Consider the following 23,757-nt stretch of genomic DNA (forward strand, 5'->3'; position numbering starts at 1 on the left):
TAACTGCAGTACTAGCTATACAATACAAAAACACAGCAATCCTATTCCCTAACCTATACTGTCCTGCTGGCCTGCACAGCACACACAGACACAGGACCTAACTAGCAGGCTGCTGCAGCACAGGAATCTGACTGACAAGCTAGCTAGCTAAAAAAAAACAATAGAACAAGTGTAGTGAAGGTGTTTAGCACTGAAAAGCTTTAGGTTTATAACTGTATACAGCCCTTGCTAGCCCAGCACCACTGGAGCAAGTCTCTCAGTGAGCATTCAGCAAGCTAGAACGATCTGTCTCATCAGGGCAGCCCTCCTTATTATACAGGGGGGCTGGCCAGTGTCCCTTTCTGTGATTGGGTGTCAGGGTTTAGGCTGGGAGACCTCTGATTGGCTCAATGAGGTCAGGTGGGGCTGGCCAGGGTTCCCCTCTGTGATTGGCTGCTGGAGCTTCTGCTGGGAACCCTCTGATTGGCTCCCAGGGTGTCCTGGACCTCTTACAGTATTTAAATGGTCATATATCTGCGATATCCACGGTATCCGCGGATATCCGCATAGCCCAGCCAACTATCCGCAGATAGCTATCCAGATTTGCCCAGGTATCCGGAATCCGGATCAGAGGTCGGATAGCTGAAAAAAGTTCAGATATCCGAGTTACGTGGATATCCGGAATCCGGATGAGCATCCCTGCCTACCAAAATTTGTCCCTGATACTAATATCCGTCATACACCTTTTAGACCAAAATCTATTTTTTATCCGACGCACTAAAAAGGGCAATTTATCAATACATATTATCAGCTTGTATTTGATCAGTTTAAAAATTACTGCAAAGAAGGTACAAATAAAAAATACTCCAATTTTAATAAATTGGAGAAAAAGGCCCTCAAACAATTAACAGACAACCAACAGGTGGTCATCAGGCAGGCGGATAAGGGTGGTGGTGGTGTTGTGCTAATGGATTACAATGATTATGAAAAGGAAGGTACAAGATGGCTGACCGACATCACCACCTATGAATTGTTGCAAACTGACCCCACTTCCTGTTATCTTGAAGAGTTGAAGTCTATAGGCCCATACACACGTCGGATTTGCGCGAACGACGGGTCGTTTGAACGTTCCGTCGTTCGCACGATTCCGCATGAAATCCGGCGTGTGTACAGACTATCGTTCGGGAGATAAGACTGGTTACCAACGATCCGCCGGGCGGATCGCTGGTAACCAGTCTTATCTCCCGAACGATAGTCTGTACACACGCCGGATTTCATGCGGAAACGTGCGAACGACGGAACGTTCAAACGACCCGTCGTTCGCGCAAATCCGACGTGTGTATGGGCCTTATGGTTGATAATGCTTATTGCAATGATGTTATCAATGAATTTGAGAAACGTTTTTTGGCTCCCACTCACCCCTCCATCCCTTACTTTTATCACATCCCCAAAATCCACAAGGATGCCTCCAATCCACCTGGGAGGCCCATTGTGGCAGGGATGGAGGGTTTGGTGGCGAACATCTCTCCAGCCTATGGTCTTGGAAACTCAGGTATATACACGTGACTCACTACACGTAATAGACATCCTAAGAAAATACAAATAGGAACAAAGTTACCTGTGGGTCTCACTTGATGTCACATCACTTTATACATGCATCCTGCATAGCAAGGGTCTGGAGGCTGTCCAGTACTTCCTCACACAAGATGGGTCACTCCCGTTTGTGCAAGCCCAATTCATTTTGGACCTGTTGCAGTTTGCCTTGTCACACAACTATATGCGCCTCTGCATTGCCACTATTGGACCTTTTTGAGCTTGCACTCCTTGCCTGATGAAGCGGGTTATACCTGCGAAACGCGTTGCGGAGTGCAAAAATAAATTGTTATTTGCGATTTGAACAATCTCGATTGTCCATCATTTCAGGAGGTAAGTCCACCTGTACTCCTCCTTTTTAGTTGTTTTTAGATCATTTTAACCTGCCTGGCGCCTCTGTCCAAATTTACACTCCTGGAAAGATTGGACACCGAGCTGCTGGCCACACGCATGCATCTAAGCCACAGAGGGGTAGCGGTTGGCTTTCTGCTGATAGGAGATTTTTAATCCATTATCTTGTGAGTATCCATTTTATTTATGCGCAATAAAGCTCCACCCTTGGTAACACACTTAGAGCGCTCCTTCCTTTCTTAGATGTCTTTGGACCTTCCCACTTTGGAGCAGCACAGCGTGTGATTGCCAAGTTTGGACGAGCTGTTACACTGGATTTGACTGGTTCTGTTTCTTTGGAGTGGAAGCGCAAGGAACCCTTTCGATTATAAGGCAGAAAAACACCATTACACACACAGCAGAGTAGCACAAATTACATATACAGCAATGAAACACAAAAATTGACTGCCACTATATACAATATACAGCAATGTGAACATGATTTGTCGTTTTACAATATTTTTTTCGCTAGCAAAAGTATTGTTTCGATTGGTGTCAGCACACAGAGAGAATCTGATCATTGATGATCTGCAGAATCATCAACAATACAGATGTATACCTGATTATGGATGATCTGCAGAATCACCAATAATACAAGTATGACTAACCTCTGGACACCTAATGAAGTGTAGATGCTTGGTGCAACTGTAAGGCTATCTCCCGTGGAGTGAGAGACACAGAGACTACTGCAGCCAGTGACCACCTGAGAGGCAGGTGGCCTCTGGCAGTGCAGGGTCTGTCTCTTTGAGAGGAGGATATAATCTTGCAGCCAGTGATTCCCTGATGGGCTGGAAATCAGACTGTACTGCAGCCAAGGATTCCCAGATGGATTGGGAATCCGACTGTACTGCAACCAGTGGACTCCTGTGGGGTAAAGACCACTGGCTGAACTGCAGGAAGGACTCTCTGAGGAGCAGGAGGTCCTTGCAGCTAACTGACACCTGGTGGATTAGTGTCACGGATAGTACAGACAGACTGATCACTCGAGGGATGAGTGACATTCAGAAGAGTCAGACAGGCCGGGTCGGCAACACACGAGCAGATAAAGTACAGAGACAGAAGGCTGATTCGGTAACCGGGTACAGGCAAGGTTGGCAACTGGTAGACAGATAGGCAGAGGTACCGAATCAGTAAGCGAGAGAAAGAGGTCAACAGAGCCAGAGGTCATAACAGATATCAAGTACAATCCTAGTCTGAGGTGTGAGGTCCTTGGTCTCGACACCCGGGAACTAGTCTATAGAATAACACAGTATCCTAAGCTTGGGTGTGAGGTCCTTGGTCTCAACACCCTGGAACTGGTCTAAAGTATAACACAGAGATGACAAAGTAAATGACAAGAGCGGAATCTGGCTAAGTGTGAATTCCCAGTTCCTACTGGTTCTAACACACTGTGGGATCTGACTGAGGGCTGAGTGCTCACATGTAAGTATTCGCAAGGGCAGACAGCCAGCAACTTACAAGGAAGATCTATATATACTACAGCGCTCCGCATCGCCGCCCCCAGCCACTCAGCCAATCAGGAGTTCCGCTGGGATCAGCTGATCATCCTGATCAGCTGATACCTCTCCTGCTGGCATAAAGGTCCTGTCTTCTGGCGCGCACGCGGGTAGCTCTCCATCTGTGTGCACTAGAAGGCCCAGGCAAACCAGACACATGTTGCTGTGCGGAAACCGCCGGTCTGAACGCGGAGATAGCCACCCCGCCGCCAGACCACGCGGCGGTATCTCCGCTATTCATTATAAGGGTATTTTTCCATATTGAATCAGTAGTGATCGGGAACATTGTAGAAACACTCAAAGAAGTGTCTACCCAATAGGGAATCAAGCTTATAACCATCAAAACTTTAACGGTCTATGCTATCTCTGTCACTCCATCAACAAATACCCTTCAAAGTGCAGGATTACCAGTTTTCCAAAAGACCCAGATTATAAGATCTAAGCACTTGACTGGTCTCAGTGATGTAACGATTGGTGTCTGATTATTGATGATCTGCAGTATCACCAATAATACAGATGTTATACCTGATTATATGGTGATCTGCAGAATCACCAACAATACAAGTATAGCTTGACACCAGACACCTAATGTAGTGTGAGTGTTTGGTGCAACCGTAAGAAAGGTTATCTCCCGAGGAGATTCCCTGAAGAGCAGGGAATTGGGCTACGATACAGCCAGTGGACACCTGAGGTGCAGGTGGCCTCTGACTGTGTAGAACCTGACCTCCTGAATAGGAGGATATGGAGATTTGTACTGCAGCCAAGGATTCCCTGATGGACTGGGAATCAAACTGTACTTCAGCCAGTGGACTCCTATGGGTAAAGTCCCCTGACTGGACTGTAAGGAAGACTTACTGTGGAGCAGACAGTCTTTACAGCTAATGAACACCTATAGAATTGGTGTCACGAGAAGTACAGTGAGGCTGCTCACCCAAGGGACGAGTGACAGCCAGAAGGGTCATACAGGCTGAGTCGGCAACAGGTAGACAGAAAGGCAAAGTACCGTATCAGTAGGTAGAAGAGTGGTCAGTAATGCCAGGGATAATAACAGGTAACCGTATAACACAATACTAGTATGGGGCGTGAGGTCCTTGGTCTCAACACCCTGGAACTAGTCTAGATAATAACAGAGGTAACACAGTTCCTAATCTTAGGTGTGAGGTCCTTGGTCTCAACACCCTGGAACTAGTCTAGATAATAACAATACAATAATACAATAGAGATCAAGCGGATTCTGGCTAAGTGTGAATTCCCAGCTCCGGCTGGTTCTAACACACTGTAAGATCTGACTGGTCTGAGTGCCCACATGTAAGTATTCGCAACGACAGACAACCTGCAACTGAGAAGCAAGTCCTATATATACTTGCAGTGCTCCGCAGCGCCGCCCCAGCCACTCAGCCAATCCAGAGTCCAGCTGGGATCAGCTGATCGGCCTGATCAGCTGATTCCCCTTCTGCTGGCATAAAGGTCCTGTCGCCTGGCACGCGCACGCATAGCTCTCCATCTGTGTGCACCAGAAGGACCAGGCGAACCAGTGACACGTTGCCATTCAGAAAACGACGGCTTGCGCGCGGAGACAGCCGCCCTGCCGCTTGCCCACGCGGCGGTGTCTCCGCTATTCATTACAAGTGACAAGCAATCTTCCTCTCTTAACATCAAAGTATCTCAGATCTAAGATCTCAAAGTATCAGCCTTCTTCCTTCATGCATCAAAAGTTGCTCAGAGCATTAAACAATAACCAGATAACAGATCTAAGTGTTCTCCATTTTAAAACAATAACTTTTATTGTTCAAAAGAGGACAAGTCCAATACTTACACAAGGGCCCTTGTGACAGGGACCCTCAGAAGAAACACGCGTATTATATATCAATGGGGTGCTGTCCATCTGCCATCCGTCAGCCCAACCAGTTTTGCTATTGCGTCACCACGCCCCATTGCATGCCCCTGATGACGCAATAGCAAAACTGGTCGGCTGACGGATGGCAGATGAACGGCACCCCATTGATATATAATACGTGTGTTTCTTCTGAGGGTCTCTGTCACAGAAAGAAATATACAAAAAAGTGTTCCTAATTGTAAGCAATTATACAGATTCTTCCGTGCAGTGAAAAGCACCATATTTAGTGGCTATAAGTCTCAGTATTAACAAGTCAGCAAATCATGCTTAATGTTGGTACCACCAGTTAATCATATCATCTTTTTGTCATATCTGTGGATAGATACAGGGAAACAAAGAGCAAGCTGCCAGGCTTTCCAAAATGGGTCCTAGGTAAAATGCTCTCTGTATATAAAGCACAGGCTACTAGCACCCCTATATAAAAATAGATTTTTTTTCTTAAGTAAAAAGCATGCAGGGACTGACAAGTTTCTCAAGTTTCACCCTCATCAACAAGGCACTATGGGTAGGATTTGGGGAATAAAAGGCACTTACAGAGTATCCAGTTAATCATGGTGAACCAGAATTAGTACCACTTGAATTTTGAATATTTTCTCACTTAGCAGAAGTGATGCACCATGAGAGTTCCTATTTGGTCACATAAAGCTGAATCATTGAAAATATATTCTGTTTTAGGAAGGCAAATTTATATTCAATATACAGTAGATTCTAAACATGCTAGATGAAACTCAGCGTATGTCGCGACTCGCTGATAACAACTGCCTCTGCCAACAATCCAGCATGTGTACAGCAGCCCCGACTCCACTCAACCATTGCTTTGGCCGACCTAATGAGAAGAGCACTGTTCTCTCCACTGACCCGGCCCCCATGTGACATCACTTCTATAGCCCTCTGCCCCCCCAGAACCTGTCGCTAGCCTGTAAGCTGGTGATGGGTCTGTTAGTCTCAGCCCTGCAATGTTACTCGAGGGATTGGGTAACAATCCTAGCCGGGAAACATTACTTGAACATGTGTACGGCCTTTATAGTAGGCAGTAGAATTGTGACAGATCTGATCTGGTTTTGGATGAAACCATCTTTTCATGGGGGATTCTAGGTAATGTCTTTATTTTTAAAAGCTGAAAAGCCAGTTTCCTCTCACAGTAAATGTCCTTTCCAGGGAGTGGATATCAAGTAAATACTGGAAATACCCGATGAGAAGATGGGCTAGTCCAAAGTCTGTCAAATTTTTACTAGCTACTGTAAGTGACAGCTGAATAAGAAAAAAAATAAATACATTTATATTGCATTTTACTCTTGGACTATTACTCTATAATACATATGTATTTGAAATTTTTCAAATCTTTATGCAATAGTTGTCTTTTAACCTGCCTCTTCAGGCGTCTAACCCGGAGTGGCTCCCCCAGGATCGCCTAATGCCGATCGGCATTGAGTCCTGGGGGAGGAGGTTAGCGGAGATCGCTTGAGTGACGGAGCTCTGCGGCGATCGTTGCTGGCAGACTGTAAACTGTTTTGATAGTACAGCACTGCCATCTACCACAGTGCTGTACTGGGGACAGCCCTTTCACTTGGCTGTCCCCTGTTGTAGCTCGCTATGCGATCCCCTCTCATAGGCTGATGCCCTGATTGGATCTCGAGGGGAGGGAGGGGGGAAGTAAAAATAAATAAAAGATGCTTGTATTTAAAATAAAATTACAATTAAATTAATTAAAAAAAAACTGCAGCCGCGATCAGAGCCCACCAACAGAAAGCTCTGTTGGTGGTCAGAAAAAGACAGATTAATTTGGCTGCTAAGTTGTATGGCCGTGCAGCACACTGTTAAATCTGCAGTGTGCTGAATTGTAAAAAATAGCCTGGTCACTAGGGGGGTATAAGCCTGTAGTCCTCAAGAAGTTAAGTTCCTTTTTGGTCCCTAACAAAATTCTAGTGCTTCTGGTTCACCATAACTTATAGGACCACTATCGTGAAAACCATAAAATTTTAAACACATACAAGTACATTTCTTCCAGAGTAAAATGAGAAATTGCTTTTCTCCTATGTTGCTGTCACTTACAGTAAGTAATAAAGATCTGACAGAGCCGACAAGTATTGGACAAGCCCATCTCCTCATGGGGATTTTCACGGTTTTCTTTATTTTCAAAAGCACTTAGTGAGCAATTGCTCAGTCCAACTGCCATAACAGTGTAGGATGAGCAGGGAGGATGGCCAGCATCTTTGTATACTGTATATACTAAAGTATAAGTCTAGAAATTTAGGTCTGATTCACTTCATAAAATTATAGGGGTCGACTTATACACGAGTCACAGACAACACTTCGCACACTGAGTAATGAGTGTACCAATAGTGACATTCCCATTTGCAACAATGTATCCACTGGTAAGTAATACTTTGAGGAAAGTAAATGCCAAGAAAACACAGGTCTGAAAGTCCTGCCCACAACAATAAACAAGGAAAGGGGCAGGAGGGGAAATACTGGGCTGCATAAAAGGGAGTGAATAATTGCAGCACTTGGGGGTCTGGATGAGGTATTGGCTGCATTTAAGGGACAGGAGGAGCTAATGGCTGCAATACTGTATGCAGTGCAGTCATTAACCCCTCCTGAGCCCCAAATACAACTATTAACTTTGCTGGGTAGACTTATACTTGAGTCAATAAAAAATTCCAGCTTAAGAGGGTTGAATATTGGAGTCGACTTGTATTCGAATATATAAAGTAAATCCTTTCCAGGGAGTGTCTTTAGAAAGAATGACGGCCATACTGAGTATCCCCTATGGAGAGATGGATAAGCTCAAAACCTGTCGGTTCTGTCAGATTTCTACTACCTACTGTAAGTGACAGCAGCATAGGAGAAAAGTAATGTATGGTTCACTTTACTCTGGAAGAAACATACTTCCTATTTGTATCCGTTCGCATGTATTTTAAATTTTAAATTTTTCGCGATAGTGGTCCTTTAACTAGGTACTGTAATCTGTAAACCTTTTTGTTGTTTTTTGTTACAAATCTTACAAATGTGGCTGTGTTAGCTTGCCAATACTAGCTGCTATAGGTATTGCTATAGGTATTGAAACACATGAGGTATGTATGCTCAGCATTCCATTTATTTTATTTGCTGTGGTAATAAGGCTGTTTTTAGAAAAGTTCTAAACTTGCCCTCTTCTAACAGGCACAAAGTTCACGTCTGAATAATCGATATTCCTGAAAATATAAGTCCAGCAGCGTCACACTAGTCTGCTCCGCAGAGCTGAATTGCTGAGTGGTCATACTGGTTGGGGAAGGTCAGGTAAGCTAGATAATCCGTTTGAGCACAGTTAATGTAGCCTCTGTAGCAGGAGCATAGACTTTTATAGTGAATGCTTATGCTGCATGATCGCATGGTGGAACCAATTATTTTATTTTCTGCCAGGTAATACGACCAAATGATGACTCGTCCTACCAAGGTGGCATCCATCCTTACTGTCACAGCTATGCTAATTTCTCTGAGTTCTTCGGAAACACCAGCTGCATGCTCAGTTATACAAGGTCTTCCAGGTTTAAATGGCAGAGATGGAAGAGATGGAGCTAATGGATTAAAGGGTGATGCAGGTAAGGCTTTGGGATCTATTTATAAAAGGGTAAATGCTAGATCCACTCCACATTTGTTGCACATTTACCATATATTAAATATAGATGAAAGTTTTAGAACATACAGGCAAAATCTGAAAACCTTCTGAACAATGTGGCTGGCTAGTGGGGACCAGTAATTCAGTGCTGAATAGGAATGTTCAACCCAAGCACGCCTTTTTATTGCTGAGAAGGAGAGCTGGAGTTTGACTGGGAAATGATTCATGACAGTGCTATGACCTGGAGAAAGCACATAAACATAGAACCCATCTCATTTGTACATATACTAGATGATCATTAATGATGTTCTAGGTGATCTGCTGCGTGCACAGGTCGCCTCCAGTGGCAGTGGTCTCTTTATCGTTTGTCCATTCTGAAGAACCCTCCCCTTTCCATAAGCCACAAGAAACTACCAGCAGAAGGTTAAGGAATTACTTTGTCAGATTCAGAAAAAATAATTTTGGACCACAAAACTCATATATATATATAGTGATGTCGTGAACCTCCGATTTTCGGTTCGCGAACCTCCGCGAAAGGTTCGGTTCGCAAACCGCAATAGACTTCAATGGGGAGACAAACTTTGAAAAATAGAAAAAATTCTACCGACTGGAAAAATGATAGAAAACATGTTTCAAGGAATCTATTACCTGGAGGCAGACATGATTGAGTGAAATACACATCAAAAGTCCCAGGCAAAAATCTAGATTTCTCATAAACCCCTATTTTAAGGTCAATTTTCAATTACAGGCCTCCTTCCCTCCTACCTATTTGAGGGTCTCATCTGCCAGAGAATTATAGTATTTCAAAAGCCAGCTTACATACCGTGGCTGGGAATTGAACCCAGGTCTCACTGTGTGGTGAGCAAGTACCTTATCCGCTGTACCACCAACACTACTAACTGAAGCTAGCCTAGCATGTACCATTTCTGCTCAATCCAAGAGAAAAATTAGACAAGACAAATAACATTTAGTTTCAAAGTATTTTATTATGGAACCAGTAGAAAACGATACATAGTTAGCCAAAGAGTCAACTCCACCCAACATGGGCAGGGCGACTGCATAAGAAAATATACAAAATTGCAGTCGTTACATAATTAAGCTGTATAACATACATATAGCAAAGATGTTAGACAACTGTATTCCTGGGAAAAAAGAAAAAAGTAAAATCTGTAATATTGGGGGTAACAGGTTTGATAATGACAAAAGGTTTCATGAAGTAAACTTAAAGTTTTAGTTGTAGTATCATAGTAGGGGAAACAGGGATACACTACCCGGGATCATAAAATTGTCATTATTGTCATATCTTTGATTTTGATTTGAGCCTCTTGTGTGTATAAATTGAGAGATTGACTACGCCTCCAAAACCGTTGAGAGATTAAGGTTCCCTCTAAACTCTACCCATGGTTCCCAGATATTAATGAATTGATCCATTGTATCTCTAATTAAGGCATTAAGCCGTTCACACACCATTATATGGTCAATTCTTCGTTCTAATACTGCCAAAGAGAGGGAAGGCTGTAGCCATTGGGAAGCTATATAGGTTTTAGCAGCTACAAGGATATATTGCAAAAGTCTATGCTGTGAGTTTGTAAATCTTGGAGGCTTTAATCCTAACAGGTAAACCTTAGGATTTTTAGCTACACGGAAAAGGAATAGGCTTGATATTTTTCTGGTTACTTTTGACCAGAATAGTACGACTTTTGGGCATGTCCACCATGTGTGGAAAGTGGTCCCATGCAACCTTGGAAGCATTGGGGGGAATAAGATGGATCAATTTTATGTAGACGTACAGGGTCTAAATATGATCTGTGTAAAAGCCTAAGTGAAGATTCTAGATTAGAGGTCTGCAGGCTACCTCTAGAGAGGGTATCTAAACATTGTGACCATTGTTCTTTAGTTAAATTAGTACCTATATCTTTTTCCCAATCCAACATATATGAGAATTTATAGTCGGGGGGTGGTTGGTTGAAGGTACAATATAGAAAGGACAGGATTCCTTTACGCAACGGATCATGTAGGCCGATGTTCTTAAAAGAAGATTGCTGTATGTCTTGAGCTGATGATACTAGGCGTTTATAATAGTGGAGGATTTGGGAGGCCCTGAAGTATTCTAAAGACGGTACATTTTTTTCGGCAGTAAGCTGGTTTAAGGTATAGAGTTTGCCTCTTATCATCAGACTTCTGAGTGAGGTTATGCCATTTAGCTGCCACCAATGGAAAGCCCACAGGTCTTGGCCAGGTAAAAAATCTGGACTTTGGAGGAATTCTGTCCATGGGGAGGGCTGGGATTGTAGGTTCCATTTAAAGTGATATCTACGCCAGATAGTCAGTGTAAAAGCTGATATGGGAGAATTAGTTGCTATAGTAGCTGGAAGAGGTGTTTTCGCCCACAGAGCCCCTTTCCAAGAGATTGGGGATAGAAAGGCGTTCTCTAAAGAAACCCACAATGGTGTGTGGGGGCCTGCATAAATAAGTGGCAGGGAGGCTAATTGAGAGGCATTAAAATATCATTTCAGGTGCGGAACTGAGAGACCCCCATCTTTCCTGTGCCAATGCATGATTTTTCTTGAGATACGGGGGTGCTTATCTCTTCAAATAAATTTGAATAGGGCCGTTTGCAACTTTTGTAGATCTGAAGTTTGTACTTGGGTGGGCAGAACCCTGAAGAAATATGTAAGTTTTGGTAGCCACGTCATTTTTATGGCTGTAACTCTTCCGAGCCAGGAAAGATGGGGGAAATCCCATTGTGAAAGGAGGGTCAAAAGCTCCTGCACCAGGGGTCTATAGTTCCACTTGTATATTTGGGAAACATCATTACATAGCTTGACACCCAAATATTGGATATAATGAGGTTGAAATTGAAATCGGAATATTGAGGCCATCATTCTACCCATATCTTTAGGATAGTTACAAAACATAATTTCTGACTTGTCAATATGAAGTTGCAAACCTGAAATCAGGCCAAAGGAGCGAAAGGTCTTCAGGAGATTGGGGATCGAAACCATAGGATTAGTAAGGGTAAGAAGGACGTCATCTGCAAATAAACTCAGTTTTGCTGTGAGGGGGGGAATAGCATATCCTGAAATATCAGGGTGTAGTCTAACATGCTCTGCAAGTGGCTCCATAGCTAACGCAAAAATGGCAGGTGACAGGGGGCAACCCTGCCTTGTGCCTCAAGAAATATTAATAGGTTGATAGGAGGTACCTGGAAGTTTTAAGGTAGCTTGAGGTGAGGAATTTAATAGTGTGAGCCAGTGGAAAAAGTTTCCTTGTAAACCCAATCTCCTGAAGACCTCAAACATATATGGCCATGTCACAGTGTCAAAGGCCTTTTCAAGATCTAGGGCCAATAACACTAGAGGTGCTTTGGTCCTCTGCGCATGTGCAATGATATTAATGTTCCTCCTTAAGTTGTCAGAGGCCTGTCTATGTGGGATAAAGCCCACTTGGTCCCTGGAGACTAAACGGGGGAGAAGTTTATTAAGACGGGCCGCTAGCATGGCTGTCAAGATCTTATAATCTAGGTTTAAAAGGGAAATGGGGCGGTAGTGTTTTGGATTAAAGGGAACCAGAGATGAATGTTTCACACAAAATAAACATATCAGTTGATAGCTGAATAGAATAAATGCTCTACCTGATAATTTTGCCGCTCTGGTGTGCCTTTTTTAGTGTTTTTTATCCATTATTGCTCCAGGAAAAATCAAATATGGCCGCCAGCTCATATCCCTTCTCCTTACGGGTTATATGAGTTGTTCTGGATGTGCTGTCTAGGCTATATGAGACTAGGCTGCTATCTAGGCTATATGAGAAAGGCTGCTGTGTGCTTTCATTTTGGTATGATGTACTGCCTGTAGGAAGTGTCTCTCATAGGAATGAAACTGCCGTTATTATCAGTATCTAGTGCACACAGAGCACACAGGGATCATATTGCAGCCACAGAGCTTCTCTCTCAGCAGAGCAGCCCCTCCCAGTCATCACAGCTCTCAGTATGCAAAGCAGGAAATCTAAGCCAGGAGAGGGGAAGGCTTGGGCTTGAAAACACTTCACAGAAGAGTGACTCAGCTATAATGATTCCAGGTCAAACCTCGACTGAATAGTCGGTGGATTCTTATCACAGCTGCTAATAGACTAATTAAGCAGATAACAATGAAACTAAAAGCAGGGTAGGTGTTTACTGTCATGTTCCCACTGATAAATGTAATAAAATACATGAGGGTGCTTCATCTCTGGTTCTCTTTAAGGGGATCTTTGTGAGGTTTAGGGATGATAGTGATTGTGGAGGCCAGAAATTCAGAAGAGATATGATTTAGTTTACGTAAAGAATTTAGGGCCTTAGTTAATGGGGTAAATAGGTGTGGGAGACATTTTTTGTAATATAGTGCCGAGAGGCCATCTGAGCCTGGAGCTTTGTGCAATTTGAGTTTTTGAATAATTTTAGTTACTTCTAGTTCAGAGAAAGGGTTGTTGAGTGACACTAAAGCTTCTGGGGTAATTACAGGGAGATGGATTTGATCTAGGAACTCATTAATTTTATTAGGGTCGTGCTGTAAAGGGGGGGTATAAAGCTGAGAATAGTATGAATGAAAAATCTCGTGTATTTTGGCTGGATGAGCTGTAATGTTGCCCTCTGGGGTCCTGATTTTATAGATGTGGTTAATTTTTTCCCGTTGACGCAGCTTATTTGCTAAAAGGGTGTCTGCCTTGTTTGCGTAACGGTAAAATTTGGCTTTGGTCCACCTCACTGCCTTCTCCACCTTACGTGAAAGTACAAGATCCAATTCTAGTTGTGTATCTTTTATTAGTTTACATAAATATCTAGAAGGATCTGATTGATTAAGTAAAGTCAGTCTTCTAAGCTTATATGATAGGCGTACGAAATTTTCAGAGCGTTGTTTTTTAATACGAGATGAAATTTGGATTAATTTGCCCCTTATAAAGGCTTTATGGGCTAGCCAATTATTCATGGGGGTAGTATCTTCAGGGACATTATGGTCGAAATAATGGGACAGGGCTTCAAATGTTTCATTACGTGTGGATGGGTCAATAAGAAGCGATTCGTTTAGTCTCCAGGGAGTCCTACGGGTGACAGAAATTCGGGTGTCCATGCACAGCAGGATGGCATCGTGATCAGACAGTGGTGTAGGAACATGTCGTACATAAAGTAGCTGGGGGACCATAGAGGTTAGGAGCAGTATGTGATCCAGCTTGGCATATGTATTGTGTGCTACTGATTGATGAGTGTATCCTCGTTTGTTGCCATGACACTCCCTCCAAGCGTCAACTAAGAAATTGTCCTCTAAAAGAGTCTGAAGAGTATACAGAGGGGCTGCAGCACACAACAGGAAAACAGCGACAGGGGCTCTTGGTTACGCTTTAACGCGCTTAAGCTCACCAACTGCTCCAAAGTGTCCCCAATCTGGTGAGTCCTACTCTAACCATGCAAATATGCCAGTTTTTATTAGTGGGAGCTATATACAGTATATACACACACACAGCACATTGGAGAATTCATGATAAGATATCTAATAGATAGTTAACCAATTTACATATAATGTGTTATGCTTAGTACACACCATACAATTTTCTGTTAGATTTTCTGTTAGATTATTTTCTGTAGAGACTGGTCATTATCTCTGGTGCATTGTCTTCTTGTTATCTCCTGCTGAGTAGAACAATGCCTAATTGCTAGGCAGATAGATGGTTAGATAGATAATTTACACATCGATTTCAATCGATCTGACATGCTGGTAATTCTAGGTCGATCTGTTGAGATTGCTTATCATTTTGCATTGGACCTAATGGAAATCTGATGGCAAAAAAATGCCATCAGAAATCGATTTTCAATAGATTTCATACTGAAATCTATTGGAAATCTGTTCCTAGTAAAAAATGTTCCTAAACACATCAGATAGATCAGAAATCTATCTAATGATCTATCTGCTGCTAATCTAACAAGTGTATGGCCACCTTTACTGTGAATAAGCACAAGTTGTAATTTGATCCCTTAGCTGTGTCAGCTGACTGTCACGGCAGATAGCTCATTTGTAAACACAGGATGTTAACAATATGTCTGCTTCCATTAAAGCATTTAAGGCTGTAGACACACTGTGAGAGCTTTCCGAGAGCTTTTCTGACCCTCAGTGCTTTCTGAGCATTTAAAAAAATATGTCCCATTGACTTACATTAAAATCGCAGTAAAATCACCCAAATCTCTTTTTCTTTTAAGGATAACGATTGCAGCCATTTTACTGGATTTTAACGTAAGTCAATGGAAGCATTTTTTTTTTAAAACACTCAGAAAGTGCTGAGGGTCAAAAAAGCTCTCAGAAAGCACTCACGATGTGTCTACAGCCTAAGTAGACAAACTGCAGATTTACTGTAGGAATTGAATCAGCTGTAAGAAAGAAATATTTTTCTTTAATGTTATTATGCTGTTGCTTATCTTTTAGAGCTGAGATGAAGTTCTGAGTTCAGGTCCGCTTTAAAGAGAGAGACAAGGGGTCTGCCATATTTACTTTTAAAAATGCCATCTGTTGAATTTTGAGGCTTATTTTTTGGCTTTAGAATTGTCTTAGTCACACACCTGAAACCAGCATGCAGGCATTGGAGTTCCTTAGGATAAACACCAAAAGCCAGAGAACTAACATGTGCAACAGTGCAGCCAGCTCTGCAGTGTTACTGTGCACAAAGGGGGATAAGAGGCACCCAGATAATGATAAAACTGCATTAAAAACTATTAATACAGAAGGGTTGAGGTTGCTTACCTCAATGACGACAAAGTCACATAATGACAATGAACTTTAATTTGCACTTAACAACGCGTTTCGTGGGTCTCAGCGCACTTCCTCAGGCCAAACACAGTGCCAGAGTTCTCTGTAGCTGAGCTGTACGCGCATCTTCCTGTACAGATGTCCTTTGAGTCAACATATGTTGTCAAATTGCCCAATATTTAGTACAGATTCATTACAGTTTCACTATGGCAAGCTTGAGGCAGGGAACACACTTCACAGTTTTCGTGCGCGTTTTCTGCACAGAAAAACTGAGAACTCATGTTAATCAATGGGCTAGTACACACTTACTGTGTTGTTCGCGCGCAGAAAAAGAACTGACATTCTGCATCCTGATTCTGCACATTTTGTCAGTTTTCTCTATCAATTACATCAGCTGCTGTGAAAAAACGCGCGCGTTTTCCTGCATGAAAACACACTTGGTGTGCAGAAAAAGTATGCAGAAAAAAGCGCGCGGAAAACTGAAAGTCAAGTGTGTTCCCTGCCTCAATTGCTTTCACCCTCTGCAACATTAACTAGACTACCGGTAATGATAATTTGTTTTCTTAAGGTGTGTGTGGAGAACCTGGACTTCAAGGTGAAAGAGGAAGCCCCGGCCCACCAGGGAAAATAGGACCAAACGGCATTCCTGGGGAAAAGGGAAATGGTGGTAAGACATTCTATATGTTCACATAAATAGACTAATCTGTTCTCCTGCACGTACACCATCGCAACTAAGGATATAGAACCTGAGCGATCTAGCTTATTGTAAATTGTCTTCTGCAAGTCTGCAGCTTTTACTTCCGTTAAAATATTTGCTGAGAGGTAAGTGAATTAGTAGTTCTACAATTACAATGACAGCTATGAACCTGCTACAATAACCTGGACATTTAGGGCCCGTTCACACTGCACGCGTTTCCAGCCGCGTTTTGGAAACGCGTGCAGGTGGCCAAAACGCACGACATCAGACATTGCATAGAGTGCAATGTCTGATGTTCACACAGCATGCGTTCCGGACCTGTGCGGTCCGGGAACGCATGCTGCACGCAGATTTTACAAAAACGCGCGGCTGTCCCATTCACTTTTCAGTGATGGGATCAGCCACGCAACGCATACGAACGCGGACATGCGTGCGTTCGTACGCGTTGCGGTCCGCATGCGTTGCGGTCCGCATTTTGTAGTCTGAACGGGCCCTTAGGCCTCTGTCACACATCATCTGGCAGTACGCTTCCCCGTCTGAGTGGCCAGTAGTCTCTATGAGACTGGCCACATTCCCTGCGGTGCAGCATGATACAGTGAAATAGGTTACAATGACAGGCGACACAGACTCTGCAGTGCATTGCCAAGCGGTATGAACAGTACTGCACAGCAGGCATTGGTGTCTACACCACTGCAACAATCTATTTTGATTGTTGTAGTGACAGGGTCGATCAGGCAGAAAACAGTGATGTACTTCCTGTCCAGCAGGGAGGAGGTCACTATTCAGGGGGTGTAGCTATGCACATTAATCTGTCAGCGCACTCTGCCACAGGGTAATGTACAAGGAGTGGGGTGATTATCCTGCCCCTGGCTCTACTGCCACAGGACAAGTGCACCACACCATGGGCTTGATTCACTAAACCGTGATAACTCAAATCTGAGCGGATCATTCAGAAACAGCCTTATCAATCTGCCGACAGTGTGTACACATGTGCTACTGTCGGCTGAACATCCGCCCAGTCTGACGGACCCGTCGTTGGCGCAAGTAGTGCGTGTGTACGCACCTTTAGCGTGTAACAGAGACAAAACTTATTAAAAGTTTTATACATACCTGGGGCTTCCTTTAGCCCCGTACACATGGATGGCTACCACGCCACCGTCCTCAGCCTTTTTTTATCGTCGGTACCAGGTCCTGTAACTTCTACCAGTAGCGGCCAGTTGGCGCATGCGCAGTGCGCTCCTCGGTCTCGCTCCCGTAGCTGGGAGCCTTCTGCACCAGTGCAGTAGTAGAGAAGAGAAGATAGAGAAGGCTGAGGACAGCGGCATGGGAGCGATCTGAACGTATGGAGCTGGAGGAACCCCCATGTATGTATAAGTATACTCTCTGGTTTCCCTTAATCCTAACTGACTTGATCTTTTGTTGTTGTTTTGCAAACTTGTTTTTTGTATTATACTTATACTAGCAGACCCGCGGCGTAGCATACGCCGCATAAGAGGGTAGCGGGCAGGAAGGGGGTATTGGGCACAGCGGCGGGGAGGGTGGTCAGACCCCCCCCCCCCCTCACCTGGGTCCCCCATCTGTGCTCCCCCTCCAGCTTAAGCTCAGCAGCAGCCGCCGCCGCTATTAGTAAGAGGCGGGGAGGGGGGTCGGATTCCCCCCCCCCTCACCTGGGTCCCCCATTTGCGCTCCCTGTCCAGCTTAAGCTCAGCAACAGCCGCCGCCGCTATTAGTAAGATGCAGCGGGCGGGGATGACTCACCTCTTCCGCGTTCCAGCATGCATTCTACTGTCTCCACTTCCTGCTATGCTGCCCACTGTATTGTAAATGGCAAATTTCCATAAGGTTCGCACACTCTTGGATACCAAATCCTGTTTATTCAAAATGCGTGACACACCATTCCAGAAAACCAACGAATCGTTTCGGGGCCCCTCGGGGTCCCCTTTGTCAAGGTAACAGCACAGAATGGTTAACCGGTTAATCGTTAACCATTCTGTGCTGTTACCTTGACAAAGGGGACCCCGAGGGGCCCCGAAACGATTCGTTGGTTTTCTGGAATGGTGTGTCACGCATTTTGAATAAACGGGATTTGGTATCCAAGAGTGTGCGAACCTTATGGAAATTTGTTGTGGACTTTACTTGGTTCAGCACCTCGACTGTGGTGTGCGATTCCATACTCTGTGCATCTGTATTGTAAATGGATGGCATTGCAGGAAGTGAGGACAGTGCAACGCACGCTGGAACGCGGAAGAGGTGAGTCATCCCCGCCTACTGCCTTTCACTAATAGCGGCGGCTGCTGCTGAGCTTAAGCTAGAGGGGGAGCGCAGTTGGGGGACTCCATAAAGCTTTTCAGCAGATGGAAGCATGAAGTGCTCCAAAATCTCCTGATAGCTAGCTGCATTGACCCTGCCCTTGATAAAACACAGTGGACCAACACCAGCAGCTGACATGGCACCCCAGACCAACACTGACTGTGGGTACTTGACACTGGACTTCAGGCATTTTGGCTTTTCCCTCTCCCCAGTCTTCCTCCAGACACTGGCACCTTGATTTCCAAATGACATGCAAAGTTGCTTTCATCCAAAAAAAGTACTTTGGACCACTGAGCAACAGTCCAGTGCTGCTTCTCTGTAGCCCAGGTCAGGCGCTTCTGCCGCTGTTTCTGGTTCAAAAGTGGCTTGACCTGGTGAATGCGGCACCTGTAGCCAGAGGGCCCAACCGTCCCGTTTTCGTCGGGACTGTCACGATTTTGGGGGGCTCTCCCGCTAGCACGGTATGAGCCCCCCAAGTCCCGGGCAGAAGTGGGCAGTGAGGGTGAAAAAAAAATGATCGAGGCGCCAGCCTCGGGTAAGTGGGATGCGGGACGCGTGCTCCACATTACTACCTCCCTCCCTCCCTTGGAATCTGCCACCCCCTGTGTGTCCCCCCGTTAGCAGAGTGCGGAGCGGGCTGTCATTACCTGGGTCCATGCTTACCGATGTCCGGCTTCAATCTGCTTCCTGTGACGTCACAGGAAGCAGGAAACCAAATGCTGGTACGCGTCCATGGATACCGGTAAGCGTGGTTAGGGGTGTGGCCTAAGTGTCCCGATTCCTAGCTTTAATATGTTGGGAGGTATGCTGTAGCCCATTTCCTGCACACGCCTGTACACAGCGGCTCTGGATGTTTCTACTCCAGACTCAGTCCACTGCTTCCGCATGTCCCCCAAGGTCTGGAATCGGTCCTTCTCCACAATCTTCCTCAGGGTCTGGTCACCTCTTCTCGTTGTGCAGCATTTTCTGCCACACTTTTTCCTTCCCACAGACTTCCCACTGAGGTGCCTTGATACAGCACTCTGGGAACAGCCTATTCGTTCAGAAATTTCTTTCTGTGTCTTACCCTCTTGCTTGAGGGTGTCAATGATGGCCTTCTGGACAGCAGTCAGGTCGGCAGTCTTATGCTGGGAATACACGTTTCGTTTTTGCCTTCGTTTTAGCCTTCGATTCGTTCAGTAAACGAATCGAGTGTTGAAAACGTATGTGAAAATAGTCATAATCTCATTATAGTTTCGATTTATAGACCCCAAAAACGAACGACTAGTGATCGAACATGTTTGATATTATCTCTCTTTATCCATCTAATCGAGCCATTGGTAGGCTTGATGGCTGTTCAGATCGATTATATGTTCGTTTATGTTAGTCCGTCCCTGTAAAAAGGGATTTTCGTTTCGTTTCTTTGCAGCCTTCGATTATTGGAAAAACGAAACCATCAGAATCGAAAAAAAAAACGAAACCGTGGGTGGTGATATTAACCGTACGTTCGATTATTTCGGGAATGAAAAGGACAAAAGGCACAATTGAAACGAAGGCTAAAACGAAGGCAAAAACGAAACGTGTATTCCCAGCATTACCCATGATTGCGGTTTTGAGTAATGAACCAGGCTGGGAGTTTTTAACAGCCTCAGGAATCTTTTGCAAGTATTTAGAGTTAATTAGTTGATTCAGATGATTAGGTTAATAGCTCGTTTAGAGAACCTTTTCATGATATGCTAATTTTTTGAGATAGGAATTTTGGGTTTTCATGAGCTGTATGCCAAAATCATCAATATTAAAACAGTAAAAGGCTTGAACTACTTCAGTTGTGTGTAATGAATCTAAAATATATGAAAGTCTAATGTTTATGAGTACATTACAGAAAATAATGAACTTTATCACAATATGCTAATTTTTTGAGATGGACCTGTATTTTAAGTCCTGTATACGAAACTGACAGTTGGACAACATTAAATTGAGAAAGGACAATGCTGTAAGCAAGTGCAGCAGGGATTGCTGATGATCTGAATCTGCCTTTACCCAGCATTCCGTTAGCATTCATAAAACTAAGCTTTAGGCTGTAGTTTCAACAAAGCAGAGGTTTATAAAGCAACTGTTTGCAGGGGAATATGTAAGTGCTTTCTGGGCCTTTTTATAGGTCTATGCATTACCAGAGATAAAATTGTGGATTAGCATTCTCTAATATCTACTCAGGTGCCAAAAACAGCACTGCTTTGACATTAGTCAGACACAAGATGGCAGTAATGTCTTTACAATATACAGTGTTGAAGTGACTTGCTTACTTACTCCTAGGTTGGGTAGATGCTATAGACAAGGGCACTGCATATAGCCACAAAAAGTAATTACTGCAGTCTGAAGGTATGTAGAACATATATAAGTAGTCATGTTACTCTCAGGCTAGTTTCACCCTATAAGCCAGTGGCAGCAATGCGGTACGTTGCTTCCGCCGCACCGCATTGCTCCACCAGAAACAGCCCTCCAGGGAATACCGTACCATGTTACTACACTGTATTCCCCATCTGACACTGGGCCAAGCAGGAAGTGATGTGCGCTTACTGTCACTTCCTGCTTCGGGTTATGCAGAAGTGCGCTTCCGCGTATGCACACCGCAATGTCGCATCAGTCATTTTTTAAATATCCCTTTGTCGCCATCTGTGGCGGCTCCTGCTTCAAATTTATGGGGGGGGGGGGAGCACAAAGGGGGCACGCTGACTGGCTGCTGGGGGCCTGGGGCCCATGTGGTTGATCAAAATCAATGTTTTCATGGTGAGCTTTAGATATTTTTTGCCTTACTCAGGTGATAACATTAAGCTTAGTCATGTCAGCAATGATACGAACAAAATGTTAACATCCCAAACAGAACTCAGGGACTATTCAGCAGAGCAAATTGTCCAAATGATGGTGCTGTTATGGGAGAAACGTTACCTACAGATGTACTTGGCTAGTTTGCTAGCATGTTTTAACCCTTACTTGCTAGTAAGCTCTGCTCCTGTGTGGACAGGTCACAGACAAATCATTCCAGTCCCCAACCTGAGTCTCACAACTCTACAAGCAAGGAGGGTGGAAAAAATGCAGGGGAAGAGTAACACTGTGTGCGTAATTCCTTATCTTAGTAGCTAAGCATTGCTGGAGACTACAGCTTGTATTTTACAAACCGCATATTTGGAATCAGGATTATTATCCTGATTCAAGACATCTTGTCTGTAAAATACAAGCTCTAGTTTATTGGCCAATTTAAAAGAAGCAAGTACAGTAAGCTTCCAGCTTGTGAGCCTTCTACAGTCTCTATTCCTGTTGACTGACAACTTTTCCACTTATGTCACATCTCCATTTATACACCAGTGCATCACTGCAGAGGCCAGGCCTCTATCACACGGAGAGCAAGGACAGGCTTGGCAGTGGAGACTTTCATCAAACTGACAAGCGAGTTGGATTTATGGACTTGCTGGGCCCAGTAGATGCCTACTAGTGACCAGTGCCATGACCAATTCTTTTGACGTAGTATTGTTACATGCTGTAATATAATAGTATAGGATCATACTTGTTATTGTGAAAATAATGCTGTGAATATTTTACTTGTGATTTCTTAGGTTCCCCTGGATTTAAAGGTCAAAAAGGTGACAATGGAGTTGGCTTGCCAGGATTGCCAGGGTTTAAAGGAGATAAAGGAAGCCCAGGTATCTCGTGAAAACAAAGTGGCATAATTCATTGATTGTTAGTTAGTATGCTATTTCCTGTATTGATATAGTGTGAATGTGTTAAAATGACAACACAGTGAACAATTTACAACACCAATTGTCCCTCAAGGAGTCTTTGTGCCCTAAAAGAATGTGTGCAAGTTGTACAAATACAGCTATATAGTAATTGAAGGAGGTGGGAGTGGCGTAAAAATAGCCCCTGCAAGGTATGCAGCTGCAGCGGGGCCCTTAGGGGTAGAAGCCTGAAGGGGGCCTCCGTTTCTGGGGCCCGCCAGGGACATTTTTAGGGGCAGTAGGGGGAGCAGTGCAAGAAGGGGAAACAGCAGGAACAGAAAGCAGTGGGGAGGAGGGCCTGATCCCCCCCCCCCCACCCAGCGCTACCATCAGCGCTCCCCCCTCCAGCAACAGCTGAGGGGGACACTATCCAAAGTTTCACAGGGGGGGCCCAGTGATTTCTAGTTACATCCCTGGGGTGACCAGTGGATTCCAAGGACCTTCCAGAGGAGACAAAAAGGAGACATGAACACTGGGAGTCCCTGATAGTGTAGTGTATCGAGGCTATGGGCCACGCAGCAGTATTAGATGTGCAGTATACTCACAAAGGTGGGTTCCAAGACCGGCAACCACAGTATATTCACCAGTAAGTAAAACCCGTTCTCACTCTGGTTCTTGTCTCTTCAATAGCACGGACACACTTCCAAAAAATGGGGTATGGGGGTTAAAAAGGACCCACAAAACACAGCTGGTTTCGGATATCACTGAAAGGGAGGAGGCATCCACAAAAATGTGTGAATAGGTGTACATACAGTATTTAACCACTTTGTCCTCCTTGATGTAGTTCTACGTCAAGGAGGACATGTGCACTCCCGTGGCCGATCGGGCGCATGCACGCACGCTCCTGGCCGCGGATTCGTTAGCCCAGGAATCAATGAATCGGGCCATGGTGCCCGATCACTGATTCCTCTCCCCCGCAGAAAAAGCGACAGCTTCTCTCGGAAGCTTCGCTTTTTCTGACTCTTATGTCCCTCTAAGCATACAGAGTGACGTCATGTAAACAAACTCAATCTTGTGGCCAAAAAGAAAAACTACATCTAAAAGTAAAAAAAAATTTAAATACACACATATTTACCCAAATCAAATACTATTTACATCCCACCCTCCCAAAAATACCCACATACAATGTTTAATAATAAAAAAAAAACATTACAATACAAAAAAACACATAGATATTTACCTAAGGGTCTAAACTTTTTAAATATCTATGTAAAGATTAAATATTTCTATTTTTTTATAAGCTTGGAAATAGTGATGGATGCAAAACGGAAAAAA

At 44.1% G+C, this 23,757-nt stretch overlaps 1 protein-coding gene across 2 annotated transcripts in view; it reads left to right on the top strand.

The window, feature by feature from the left end:
- The window catches only part of LOC137534120 (pulmonary surfactant-associated protein D-like), a 144,168-nt gene that overhangs the window by 100,644 nt on the left and 19,767 nt on the right, over positions 1 to 23,757 (top strand). The window contains exons 1-4 of one of the 2 annotated variants that reach the window (XM_068255492.1): positions 8,531 to 8,634; positions 8,758 to 8,936; positions 16,292 to 16,390; positions 22,321 to 22,407. In XM_068255492.1, the coding sequence (XP_068111593.1) occupies positions 8,771 to 8,936; positions 16,292 to 16,390; positions 22,321 to 22,407 (352 nt within the window). In that variant the 5' untranslated portion in view covers positions 8,531 to 8,634; positions 8,758 to 8,770. Of the gene's footprint in view, positions 1 to 8,530; positions 8,635 to 8,757; positions 8,937 to 16,291; positions 16,391 to 22,320; positions 22,408 to 23,757 lie in introns of those variants that run through there. The other variant, XM_068255493.1, reaches the window with a different exon arrangement.

Source organism: Hyperolius riggenbachi, chromosome 10, assembly GCF_040937935.1.
Source record: "Hyperolius riggenbachi isolate aHypRig1 chromosome 10, aHypRig1.pri, whole genome shotgun sequence".
Lineage (NCBI taxonomy): Eukaryota > Metazoa > Chordata > Amphibia > Anura > Hyperoliidae > Hyperolius > Hyperolius riggenbachi.